The following is a 13,641-nucleotide window of genomic DNA, read 5'->3' as shown; positions in this document are numbered from 1 at the left end:
GAGCTTACATACTGTAAATATCATGTAAGAAAATAAGAGAAAAGGTGGAGGCAAGAGCAAGACAGGATGAAACTCAAGTCAAATATTCTTTTAGTAGTAAATCTTGGGAGTGCATTAATGCACTTTTACCAAGAGCCCTTACCAGATGGAAAAAATGGGTCTGTGTTTAATTTATTTATTTAATCCATCCTGTAATTCTGAGCAATATTTTGATAGTTTCACTCGTGAATTAAGTGTTAATTTAGCAAAAATGCTTATGTACTGCACCTCAATGTACCTTGTGCACTGATTTATAACAGAAGATAAATTGTTGATAATGTTGATACTTTGTTCTTAGTGTCTTAATATACAGAGATTTTAAGAAATTGTCGCAATACTGCTAACAGTCTCTCATAACATAACAACCTTTCTTGGCACATTTGAAGCTACTGGAGCTCTTGTTTAAAGAGGCAGGAAAAACTTACTACTGACAATCATTTAGTAGGTTTTACTTTATATACTGTACATATTATACATCTTTCTCTGGGTGGTAGGGGAAGGTACCCAGGTCAAGACTTAACTAGCACAGTATCCCATTGAATGTGAGCAGGTCTGCTGGCTGATTTGGGCTTCACTCTGGCCCGGTCAGATCCCAGGTGCCGTTTTCGTTTGAACAGCCACTTATATTTCTATACACAGCCAAAATACTGGCTGTTTCTACTATAAAATGGATCAGCTCTGTGTCAGCAAGAATGAATCAGCCAGTCAGCTCCTGTGAGTACAAGCAGAAACCCAAGGGCTGCAAGAAAGGGTAACCTACATCCTCTGGACTGGGTCACTGTGTCAGTAGCGACAACTCGCAGACACTCTGCCCCTGTGTGCCTGTGGATGAGTGTGTATGCAGAGGGTTGGGTGGGAGAGCAAATCCTCATTAATAAAACAGTTGTTAGCAAACCAGAACAACAGCTCCAACAACCCAATCAGCTTAGGGACATGCTGATACTCCATTCCTCCAAGCCACATTCTTCCCTTTATCTATTTCATCACTCTTCCATATGAATATGAATCTTGTGTCGCTGTTCTGTTTTCAAACCTCAACCACTTTCTCCCAGTCATCAACTCTCAATCCACTCTCATTGCCAGCTCATCAGATACTGACTGACTTTTGTCATGTCCCTCAGCATCTCATAGAGATGCACAGGACCTCACTGGCAGAAAGCTTTTCTAACATGTGGTTAACACGGGAAATGGCCACGGTCATGGTTAGGATTAGGAATTAAAGGATAACTTTCATTTTTTACAACCTGGACCTTATTTGTAGCATTAAATACGACCATTTACTCACCCAGACAACTTTGGTGGCATTTGGGGTTGTTTTGAAGAAATTAGCCCCAGAGGAGCGGCGCGTATATCTGTATAAAGCGAGTACTCGGGGCATCCATGCAGAGCCTCTATATAACGCATAATCTGTGGCGAAACTCGTTCATATTCCAATATTTTTGTTTTGATATGCTGGTGCTATTCCCCTCTGAGCCCGTGGTGGCATGTTATCAACATCCGGCGTCTCTAGACAACTACCTCTGACGTGGATGATGTCATTACCGAACGCCGGGTGCTGCGAGCAGCCAGCCACAACACAGCTAACTCTGCGGCGGTCGGCTACGAATACGCAATAATGAACCATAGCTGTGCCAAACTACAGCTAAACTGGCTCAGAGGGGAACAGCACCAGCATATCATAACAAAATATTGGAATATGAACGAGTTTCGCCGCAGATTATGCGTTTATAGAGGCTGCGCATGGATGCCTCGAGTACTCGCATTATACGTAATACGTGCCGCTCCTCTGGGGCTAATTTCTTCAAAACAACTCCAAATGCCACCAAAGTTGTCTGGGTGAATAAATGGTCGTATTTAATGCTACAAATAAGGTCCAGGTTGTAAAAAACGAAAGTTATCCTTTAAAACTACTTGGTGAGGTTTAGGAAAAGATCATGGTTTAGGTTAAAATAAGTATGGTCACATACGTGGCCTTAAGTTTATACATATACATAACACAAGTAAGCTACATAACTTAGGGAAATGTTGCCTTTTGGGTTCAAACAGGGCACGAACCCCAAGCTCCTGGATGAAAGTCCTGTGTTTGACCCTTCCATCCACCTCCTACCTACGCAGACTTTCTCGCTCTTTATACTACGTCACCTTGCTCTGGGCATCTAATTTTGCCGTGGGTGGCTTCACAATGGAGTTAGTTGAAAGCCCAGTAGGTCTCATACAGCTGCTCAAAGGTACCTCATCTGTCTGTATGAGATGCAGAGGGACGTGACAAAAGGTCAGCATTTGACGACCTGGCAACAAGACCGGTCTGCCACTCTCCGCTAATGTATCTCTCCATCCTTCACTCTCCATCTCTATCGCTATGATTCTCACAGGTCTGTTTTTAGAGTTTATATTATCACTCCCCTCATCCCCCTTATCCAAGCCTCATCATTCATTTCCACATATCTCCATCCTCTCGCCAATTTTCCTCTCTCTACTATCAAGCTGTTTGGTTGTCTTTGTTTTCAAATTTCCACTCCTCTCTCTCATCGTGCCCTTTTTACCTTTCACAGATGGCGAATGAGGCCATCAAAAAAACATCTACCAGTTCCCCCTCTTACTCCCTGGACCTGAAAAAATTCGGGTTCCCTCCAACTGACACACAAGCTTGTGTCCTGGGGGAGACAGTGGCCCAGTGACCTTTGGCACCCACCTGCTAAATCCTCCAGAAGAAGGGAAGAGTTGTCAGATGATAATCAAAGAACAACTCCCCCTTACCTCTGCAGTGTTCCTGTGTGAGTAAATTGGCAGCCAGCGGTGGAGTAAATATTTTGTACTAGATTAAATTGAGTGGAGAGGTCAGCCCTACTTTGAGTCTTACTGTGTCAAAGCTGACTTGAAGATGAACATTCCTCTTCCCTACGTAGAGGAAGAGGTAGCCTATTTCTAACTAACTGTGTTGGTTAACTCAGGAAATGGTTAGCTAATTCCAGTGTCACTGACGCAACATACAGTTTACACCAGATGAAGTAAATTCACACACACTTACACACACACACACACACACACACACACACACACACACACACACAAAGAAAAGCCAAAGACACAGAAACTACTCTGTCCAATGCATGAGGAAACACGTTTGCTTCAAGAATCGTCAACCTCTCTCTCTCTCTCAAGGGAAGGGTGGAGTGGGTGTGGATGGTTTTGATGAAAGACTGTGAAACTGTGTGAGTGTGTGTGTTTGAGAAAGAGGGAGAGTGTGTGAAGGAGAGAAACACAACATTGAAAGTGCAGTAGAAGTGCCTTGGATTTAATTGCCTTCCTGCTGTATAAACAAGGATCATTTGTGTATGTGTTCATGTGTAAAGTGTGTGTGTGTGTGTGTGGGAGGAGGGCAGTGACTGACAGCCTAGAGAGCCACTGGCTGTGAGCTGGCTGGCTGACAGGATGACTGATTTGACAGCTTGACTTCCACACCACAATGCTCCCTATCATTTTAACTCTCTTGTCTGATAATTACTCAGATCCCAAACACATAAAACCTTCTGCTGAACAAGTCAAGTACATATACTTTTATAAAAATAAAGGAACACCTCAGAACCCTGCAAAAGTCAAACTGTGTCAGATATCAGGTATCCTGAATTACCCCAGCTGGACATCTGGGATTAGTGTCCCCTTGTGGACGCTATGAGCATGTCCATCAGTTGACTGTCGCCATCCATTAAAGGATAGGCTCACATGTTATCAAGTCTATGCTCAAATGCCCATATGAGCATTGAGGAAGTTACTGATTGCTGGAATCATTCCTCCTGTTCACGCTTACTATGCATAGATCCCTTCCTAACCTGACTCCACTGCAAGAAACAGGGGACAGAGAATGTCACTTTGAAAGAGATCAACCTGACTTGAAGCTGAAGGGCAATGAAAGTGTTGATATCCGTCACTCATCCCGAACAGATGCGCTTCTATTTTCCCAAATATAATAATCCACATTGAGTCAGAGAGAATGCGAGACCCCTGCACTCTTTAATGCTCTGAGTGTATGTTTTTTCTCTGGCGTGCACGGTGAGGCATGATTTGGGATCTTATATCAATTACAATCGATCTTGGCCCCCTCTTTTATGAGCCTTCTAGTTTTACTACTACCCCAAAAAACAATGCAGTTTTCTTCCTAAATACCTTTTAATCAGTCTGTTTCAAAGCAACTTCTGCCTCAGCTAAGTGTGTATTTTACAGTTGGTTGCAATGTAATAGTCTTAGGAGGGGAGGTCTTCACAGCTAGTGTGGACAAGAGGAACAATTGCAGCAGCCAATAACTGCAGGTAATTCAATGTACATATGTGTATGTGGGTACTGCAGACCTGAATAATGTGAATCTATCCTTTACTTACACATGTTAGTATCTTCACAAGCCAAAACATGAAGTAGTGGGAGTGATGCTGTCTCCATATTGCTTCATAGTGACCCCGTCAAACAAGACACCAACCACCTCCATATACTGGCTCCAAAGCTTTTTTTTAATGCCAGCACACAACTTAAAGCCTCTTAGACGAGTCTATGGTGACAGACCTGTCATCTGAGCAAGAGCAACGACAGCTAAACTTGGCAATGACTGAATGGTGAGAAGCACGCAGAGTGACTGATTTGTGACAGCTTCACTGAGGCACTGTTGGCCGACTCGGGAGGATTTCTGATGCTCGTTTATTTTCCATCTTTCTCCTCACTGACTCTCTTCTTCTGTGTCCCGTTTTCCTCTCTCCTCCACATTTTCTATCCCCATACACCTCGATCCTCTCTATCTTACTCCCTCTATCCTGCCTCCCCAGCTCCCTCCTTTTAATAGGACATCTCATCCCTCCGTTCTCCTTTCTATGCTGTCACCACCTGACAACCACCTGAACAGCACGTTGCCGTGGCAACCCCTTTGGCCTTCCCGTGTGGTCTGGGTAAGGTGGAACTGCTCCTTTTAAGACACACATACAGTGAAACTGCAGTACACACACACATACATCCTGTTTTTGTTATTTGGGTGGCAAACAGGGTACCCAGACAGCAGGATATCCTGAGACCAGTGTGTGTATGTATGTGTGTGAGAAGGGTTGATAGACATAGAAAAGGTAAAAGGAAGAGGAAGCAAGGCTGAATATTGTGTATTTTAAGCATGTCAGCTGGTAAACTAAACTGCAACATAGCCTGTGATTATTTTCATCATTGTAAACTAGTCTCTGTGTGTTTATTCATGTGTTCACAACTGTTTCTGGCATTTTCTAAATTACAGATAAGTGCAATGGAGACACTTGCTATTACAATTCAAAATAAGGTGACATAACTGTATTCACTGGCCTGAAAGGCGGCCTTTTCCAGGATGACATGTTTAGTGTTGTCTTGCTGTTTCATTTTCCACACCCGAAATTTGTCCAGGCAGGTTTCAGCTGTCCAAACAACAGCAGCTGATGATTACTTTAGATCAAACTTTATTGAGAGGTGCTGTATTAAATCATAGAAAAATCCTAATTCATTATTAATTCTTCACAACACTGCTCTTTCCAGCCATTCATCACTGTTCTCTCAGCTGCACAATGCACACCCTGCCAAACAACTCCACACACAGTCACCTTGACACTTCAGCCTTCTGTTTAGTCTTGCTCCCCCACTTACTTATTTTCTCCTGTCTCTGGCACAGTCACTTTCTTTCTGTGGTCTCTCTGATTTCTTCATGCCTGCATTGTGTGTCTCCCTTTCTTCCCACCTTACCTTCTCCGCTTCTTCCTCAATCAATACATTTGATTTGTCCTCCCTTCTCTTCCTGTCTGCACTGCTCTGCCCTGGAGCTCTCTGCCTCGTTTGTGTGAGTGTTGTGTTCGTGTTGGGACAGAGAGACTGCAGAACTATGGTGCTTTTATGTACAAAAAAGAAGATTGCAACAGACAATGCAATGACGTGCTGTAAAAAAGTTTTTCTTGTTATGTACATCTGTGTGTTTATGTGTGAGAGGGGATGATGAAATACAAATAAAAGAGAAATCGTCACTTTCCTTATAGCTACCTTTCTCCTGTTCTCAGATGTCTTTTCCCTTCTATTCATCTGGTCAAATATCAATCAAATATTGGTGCCATATTGGATGGATTAGAGACAAATACATAATTAATAAGTGGGCTATAATGGATTTGTACTGTACATAAGGTATTGTTTTATAAGATGTGTGCCAATGTATGGAAAGAAGACAGAGACAGAGATCTTAAAGACCATGAAGCACACCCATAATATTAAGGCTGTTTTATATGTAACAGTGCACTGTGGGTGCGCAGAAGGAAACCGACAGCAGGCTGGCCTTTTTGGGCAGTACAGTGAAGTGTGACCCCAGCCTAAAACTATTTCAGTAATGTTGATGGTGGGAGGGGAATACAGGACAAATAGCTAATGTTCACAAGCTAACTCAGGCACAGAAAACACTGAGCTTTAGATTGACGGCTGGTAATTGTGGCTGACACCTTCACAGAGGGGGCGTCTGATCTGACACAGTTAAAGGACAAAGGCTAAACAACAGCATCTTCACCTTCTTTCTTACTCTGCTCTCTCTCTAGAGCTCTTTCACTATTTTGCTGCTCATGTCTATTTCTTTCTCTGCCCCTCCATCTCACCCCCTTCCTCTCACTTTCTCTCTGTCTGTCTCTCTGTTGGAGCAGCTGATTGGCTGGATTTCTGTCTGTATCACCAGGAGGGGGCCAATGAGTGAGTGGAGTTTCCATGAGTAAGTGCCAGTGGTAGACTAACTGAGTGTCTAATGGAGCGAGAGACAAGAGGCAAGGGCAGACTTGCCATAATGAAATGCTACTGTGATAAGAGTAAGGGAAGCAAAGAATGAGTTTGCTTATCGCATGTCCCATTCAGCATGGATTTATATAAGAAATCACCGTGCTCAGACATTCCCACACATGAATACACACATGTGTGCACACACCTACAATTAGGAAGGAATCCATTGTCCTACTGAGTGGGGGGTATGTTGCTAGGCAACCTCTATTTCTAAGGTGAACAAGACAGCGCTGAGAGAGAATGGAGAGAGATGGAGAGAAAGCAAAAAAGGGTGAGGGAGAGGGGGAGATAATGAGAGCATGAAACCAGAGGGGTTGACCACAGCAGACTCTCATTTAATCATTCAAGCCACATGCAAATGAAGACATGCAAACAAGCACTTTTCTCCCCTCTCTCCCCATCTTCTTCACTCTCTCCATCTCTCATGTATATATGTATGATGAGGACATGAGGGCTAAAAAACAAGGCTGAGTTGTGAAGACAGCTGCATAGAGTAAGGTTTGTATGTATGGGCAATGTACTGCAACATTTTTCATTGAGACACAGGAAGATTTTTTGCTGGTGAGAGTGTTTCTCGTGGTCTCTATATGAATGTGTGTGTGAATGTGCATGTGAAGGGGAGCTTAAGCTGACCAGCACCGACATACGACAGAAATCAGACACAGTGCTGTTGGGAGGCACTGCATGCTTTCTACTTAAACACCGCTCAACTAATGCTTGGTAAGAGCAGTTTGCTGACACAGCCTTCTACTGGGAAATGTGTTTTGGCTGTGTGTGTCCTGAAAGTTCAGCAGCACACTACAAAGCGGCTGTCTAATGGGTGAAAATAAAATCGTGGTAAGGAAGAAGTCACTCTCGCACACATTTAGAAAAGAAAACACTTGAAAATATCTTCCCTCAAATCTGAATACTGGATCATGTATGCACTTAGCTCCAAATAACTGTATTTTTTAAGGGATCAAAGGCCATGTTTCAACAAACATTATTTTAACTCAACGATTCATTTTCATTGCCTCTAGAAGTACAATATATTAAAATATACTTTAGAGTAGCATTTTAAAGCAGTATGGACAAGCAAATCCTTCCTTGATATAAGACCGGTAGCAGATGTAATAGCTGCAACTAATGATTATTTTCATTATTAATTAACCTCTCTATTTTCTCCTTAATCATTTTGTATATAAAATGTGAGACAATTGTACTAAATGCTAATCTCCCTAGGAGCTACTGAATGAGAAGCACAGCGTTTTGAGCTTAAACTCTGTTAATTAGGGCTACCTGGCATTAAACCCTCAGTAAGAAAAAGAGGAAGAGAGATTGTGGTTGTAAACTGGAAACAAAACCAGATGTTTGCCAACTGCCAATAAACCTGTAATAATAATATTAATAATAAGAAGGCCTTTTTTTCAATTGGTCTTCTTCTTCTCTCAGAGCAGAAACATGATATGTCAAGTGAGTTAAATGTTCACAATGTCACAATGTAAAACTTCAAAAATAAAAATAAGTTGATGAAAACAGGAAGAGAGAACGAGGGAGAAAGAATTACTGAAACATCTGTGTATAGGAATATGGGAAGTGAAACCAAATGTGACATGCAGCACAGCTGTATGCTATTATTCATCTGAAGAATTAATTCCAAAAGAAATCAGCAGGTCATATACAGTACAGTATCAATACAATTACTGTATTATATAATATTTTTAGAATTTGACTTCAGTACAAAAAGAAGAGGCACAATGACTGGACCAAAATTAAAATACTAAGATAAAATGTATCCATCTGTTATACCTTAGTTTGTGTCAGGGATCATGTCTTAAAAATGTATTAAAGCATGCTGTCTGTATACAAGGTGTTCTAATTGCATGAGGACATTTCAAGGAGTTTGCAAATTATTACTTCTGCTACGCCAAACTTTAACTTGGGGCTTTGTGTGTGGCAGACTGGGCTCTACAAAGCAAAGTGGCAGTTTAGGACTGTGGGCGGTTTAGACAGTTGCTCAACTGCTCAACTCTGACTATGGCTGGTAGCCTGAAACAAAAAAAAAAAACCCTGAACCATTATTTAAACAGTTTAAGTTTAATCTGTAAGTCCTTAACAGTTTAACCGCAAACTTTGAGCACTTATTTCAGAACTTCTGAGGCTTGTGGTGAAGTTTTAGGAGAGTACTGATATTCTGTATATTTGGTTCTTAACATTTCCAGCAATCTCTTCAACTACAGTAATGTACTGTAAAAAAGGAAGCACTGCTGAGATTTGAACACCGATTCTCCTGTTTACAAGAAAGGAACTAGCTTTCTAAACCACTGCACCAAACAATGGTAGGTTAAGAAGCAATGTTTAGGTTTGCCATGTCAAGATTACATTTCATAAAAGCAGCAGTTGACTTGAATCACTGTAGATGCATTGCTTTTAATACAGAAATAGCAAGAGAGCACGAGTCTCAGGTCGATCTTACGATCCATATGCAAGTAATGTGCTAAACAGTCATGTATAACTGGAACACTATAATGCCCTTGAACCTTTGGGTCAGGCTTCATTAGAGTTCTAAGACTGTACCGAAATTTGGTTCAGTGATCCTGTAAACCTTTTTAAATCCAGTTTGAAAAGGTGTGATTCTGTATATACTGTGTAGTTCTGGGCCACAAATACTGCTGGACTTATGTTTAAGTTTTGGACCTACAAGTTTGTTCTCAGGCCACAAAAGCTGACATATATCATCACCTTTTCCTTTTCCTGGATGTAATTATAACCTCCACCATCAAGGGATTTATACTTCTGCAGCATTTCAGTTTGATATCAAGAAGTGCGATGAAGTGCTTTTTCTCATATGACCTCTGGAAAATGTCTGGTGAATCATTGTCCAGAGTTCCCGGATATATTTACAGATACATTTTCACCAACTGGAAGCCTCAGACTATCTTTACACAGACCACATGATAAAGGCTCTGTTACAGACAGAGCTAATTGGTTTGAAGCACCAACACATGGATCCTAATATCTAGGAGGGTGGGTTGTGCATGTGAGAAAGAGGCTGAGGTTTAAGTAGTTAATCACTGCCACTTCATGTTTGCTTATCTCCAACTGCCCAGACTACTGAAAAGGCACTGCTGGGATTCGAACCCAGGATCTCCTGTTTACTAGACAGGCGCTTTAACCAACTAAGCCACAGCGCCCTGTAAAATACCCAGTTTATTGTAAAAAAACATTACAAACCAGTAATGTGTGTCATTATACAATATCCAGTGTATGATGACATAACAGAAGGAGAGCAATAAATTCTCGCATTTAAAAAGTTGGAACCAGGAAATGTCTGTGAAGATTCAGTCATTCAGGCCTTGGTTATCCAAGGACAGTTGAATCAAGGACAACTGTTCTCTGATCTCATGAGGTTATTAGCTGTAGAAACATTTTTCCTCTCATCCAAGGGGCTTCTTCAGTTCTAACTGACTGGCGGTGAGTCCCAGATATTTAATCTCTGTGAGATCATTATCAAGATCACTGATACCACTTGACACAGCAGTTTACCTTCCCCTTGAAAGATAAGGGACACTTATTTAAGGACAACAACATACTTATTTGGACTACCATTGCACAGCCAGGAGCACTAACAACCCAGTTGTTGACCTCCTATGTATGGAATCACAGTAATGTTCCTGTGCTAATCCACTACTGGAACTGTGTGCTTTAAAGTCTTCATACAATACTTGTACTTACTTTAACCAACTAAGCCACAATGCCTGCAGACATCTTGTAGCTGCTGCCACGAAAAAACGAAGGTGTTCAAACAGCCTTTTCCTTTAGAAACCTAATTTCCAGGTGAAGAAATCTGGAGGATTTTATCTGTATGCTGGAACATGCAAAAAAAAACTTATAATACTGTGAAAATGTGGGCTGTAACCCTGTAAAACTGGCAACCGCCATTGTTGTGTAAAACGTGAGCGGTGTGAACAGCAACAGCCTTAAAGGAAAGGAACTAAATAAAGACGATAAAGTTGGTTGTGTGTCGCAGATGTGATGTTGCCACAACAACTGCCAGCGTTCTTATTGACAGTGCAAATGCAAAGAGAAAAAAGTCCTTCAAGGTTCCTAAGGAGCTCCCCAGGGAGTCCCCAAAACTGCTTGGACAGACATCTGAAGTATGGCTTCAAAATTTGAGATACCAGTACCAGTAAGTTCACAAACAAATTTTTGCCTGTGTGTGCAGTGACTCACTGACACTAATGAGATTTACTAATTAGGTCAGGCATGTCAAACTGATTCCATAAAGCGCCATGTGGCTGCAGGTTTTCGTTCCAACCAAGGAGGAGCACACCAGGCTGGAATCAGTTAATCAGCTGATCTCAGTCTTCAGCTGATAACTAAGGGTTTCCTTGATGTTGATTGGTTGATCTGGTGTGCCCCTCCTCGTTTGGAACGAAAACCTGCACAGAGAAAGAAGACCTTCAAGGTTCCTAGTTCTTGGTGAGCTCTCCAGTGAGTCCCCAAAACCTGACTTCAATCTCCGAACATATTTTTGTTTGCGTGCACATTGGCTCACTGACGCTGATGAGATTTACTCATTAGGTATTGACAGTCAGTACGGACAGAAGTTCAGTGCCCAGCCCTACTGAAAACACCTGATCCACAATCTCTACCAGTGCAAGTGACCTGTAGAAAAGGCACTGCTGGGATTCGAACCCAGGATCTCCTGTTTCCTAGACAGGCGCTTTAACCAACTAAGCCACAGCGCCACATTAAGCACTTCAATTTATTGAAAAAAAAAACATTACAAGCCCAAAAGCGATTCAGTGTATAATGACAGGAAGAAAAGCAACAAATTCTCACATTTAAGAAGTTGGAACCAGGAAATGTCTGTGAAGATTTATTCATTCAGGCTATCCAAGGACAGTTGAATCTAGGACAACTGTCCTCCGATCTTATGAGGTTCTTAGCTGTAGAAACACTTTTCCTCTCATCTAAGGAGCTTATGCAGTTCTAACTGACTGGTGTTGAGTCCCAGGTATTTAACCTCTGTGGGATCATTATCAATATCACTGATACAACTTGACTCAGCAGTTTACCTAAACCTGAAAGATAAGGGACACTTATTCAAGGACAACAACATATTTATTTGGACTACTATTACACAGCCAGGAGCACTAACAAGCCAGTTGTTGACCTCCTACAATTGGAATCACAGTAATGTTCCTGTGCTAATCCACTACTGGAATTGTGTGCTTTAAAGTCTTCATACAGTACTTGTGCTTTCTTAGAGCCTGGGATCTCCAATTTACTAGACAGGCACTTTAACTAAGTAAGCCACAGTGGCCTATTAAGAGGCTGTCAAAAATCAATCTTCAATCTTATGCTTTACTGAAAATATTAAGTGCTAATAGCAATACATAATTTCTAAACTTTTCGGTAGAGCTCTAAGAAAGTTCTAAAGGTTGAAATACAGTATAGTCACATGTCTATAATCCTCCCCCAAGTGCTCTTGAAAATAACATACAAAAATACCATCTACAACACGATAGTATTCTTACAGTAACTGTTGGGCTCATAGGAATATTGGACCTAAAAATACAGGCCACAGAGGGCTAACAAACTTCAACCTAACACATAAAACCCATCTTTAAGTCCATAATGTCAACCTCCTCCACCATCAAAGCGACTGCATTTACACAGCAGTTAACTTCAAATTAAAAAGATGATCTGCAATGCAACACGTACAGCTCTCAATCAGTTCTATAAACGTGCGGCTAAGAATGTATTCAGCAAGAGTCCAGACAGTCTTACCTGTGCATAGTCCCTCTCCAGCTGTCCCTTCTTTAGACTGTAGCTCCTGCAGACAGAGAAAAAGATAGAAATTTGTTGTGAAGTATTTGTATACTGTCTGTGTAATGTGCATATTAAAAACAGGAGGAAATTTCATGTTTTTCATTAGTAGTTTCTGTACTATACAAAGCACAAGTGTAACAATTATGTTCAGGCTCCTCAGATGTCTCACAAGTGGACTCAGTGACCTCAATATTATGTAAAAGAGAAATTACAGGTTCTTTTTCTGTCTCTTTATTGGCTAGTTAGTGTTTCTAAAAAATGAAAAAATAAAGTCTCTCCAGTTCTGACCCACAAAATGCACAAACCCTGTCAAAATGTACCCTTGCCCTCTCTTCATTACACAACATCCTGGCAGTGGAGACAGTGGAAGTTCTTATCACAGACCGGGAATGTGCAGAATGGAAAACATAACATTAGGTATATGATCACAAAGACAGATAAATGTACTGGCACTCTGTGCTGAATGAACAAACCAGCATATATAATGGGGATGACCTCACCAGGCTCACAACATTTTGTCTGCATCTTTGGACTACTACTTGACTACTACTTATATTTAAATATCATCCCCATCATTGTGTACAATATGAAAAGTAAGCTGCTCCTCACTAGCAACAAGTTGTCTGTAAATGACTCCAACTAAAGCCGCCTGAGTATCTACAGTAACACTGAAAGTAAAACAAGTGATCACCGGGCCAGATCCCAGTTTTATCTTCTGGATAGACCATGAGCAAATACTGCGATTGTTTCTGATGCTGTTTTTAAGTATGTGCTCCTGTGTGACTCACGATGTTTGTGTTGTGCCTCCTCTCAGTCACAGACATTGACCTGAGTATAACCACAAGCTGGTTGCCTTTCAATACGGTTGTGCTGGACTCTAGAAAAGGCACTGCTGGGATTTGAACCCAGGATCTCCAGTTTACTAGACAGGGGCTTTAACCAACTAAGTCACAGCGCCCCGGAGAGGATTTCGGAAAGGATGAT

The 13,641-nt window shown here is 41.5% G+C and overlaps 1 protein-coding gene and 3 non-coding genes across 4 annotated transcripts in view; all 4 read right to left on the bottom strand.

The window, feature by feature from the left end:
• The window catches only part of LOC121608890 (F-BAR and double SH3 domains protein 2-like), an 86,641-nt gene that overhangs the window by 41,614 nt on the left and 31,386 nt on the right, over positions 1 to 13,641 (bottom strand). The window contains exon 3 of the mRNA XM_041940311.1: positions 12,616 to 12,661. Coding sequence (XP_041796245.1) covers positions 12,616 to 12,661 — 46 coding nt within the window. The remainder of the gene's footprint in view (positions 1 to 12,615; positions 12,662 to 13,641) is intronic.
• trnat-agu lies at positions 9,940 to 10,013 on the bottom strand. Its single transcript has one exon. It is a non-coding gene; the product is annotated as a tRNA-Thr (tRNA).
• trnap-agg lies at positions 11,497 to 11,570 on the bottom strand. The gene has a single exon. It is a non-coding gene; the product is annotated as a tRNA-Pro (tRNA).
• On the bottom strand, positions 13,542 to 13,615 carry trnat-agu. Its single transcript has one exon. It is a non-coding gene; the product is annotated as a tRNA-Thr (tRNA).

The sequence above is a fragment of the Chelmon rostratus genome, chromosome 7 (assembly GCF_017976325.1).
Source record: "Chelmon rostratus isolate fCheRos1 chromosome 7, fCheRos1.pri, whole genome shotgun sequence".
NCBI classification, from domain to species: Eukaryota; Metazoa; Chordata; class Actinopteri; order Chaetodontiformes; family Chaetodontidae; genus Chelmon; species Chelmon rostratus.
This window is presented reverse-complemented; position numbering and strand designations above follow the sequence as displayed.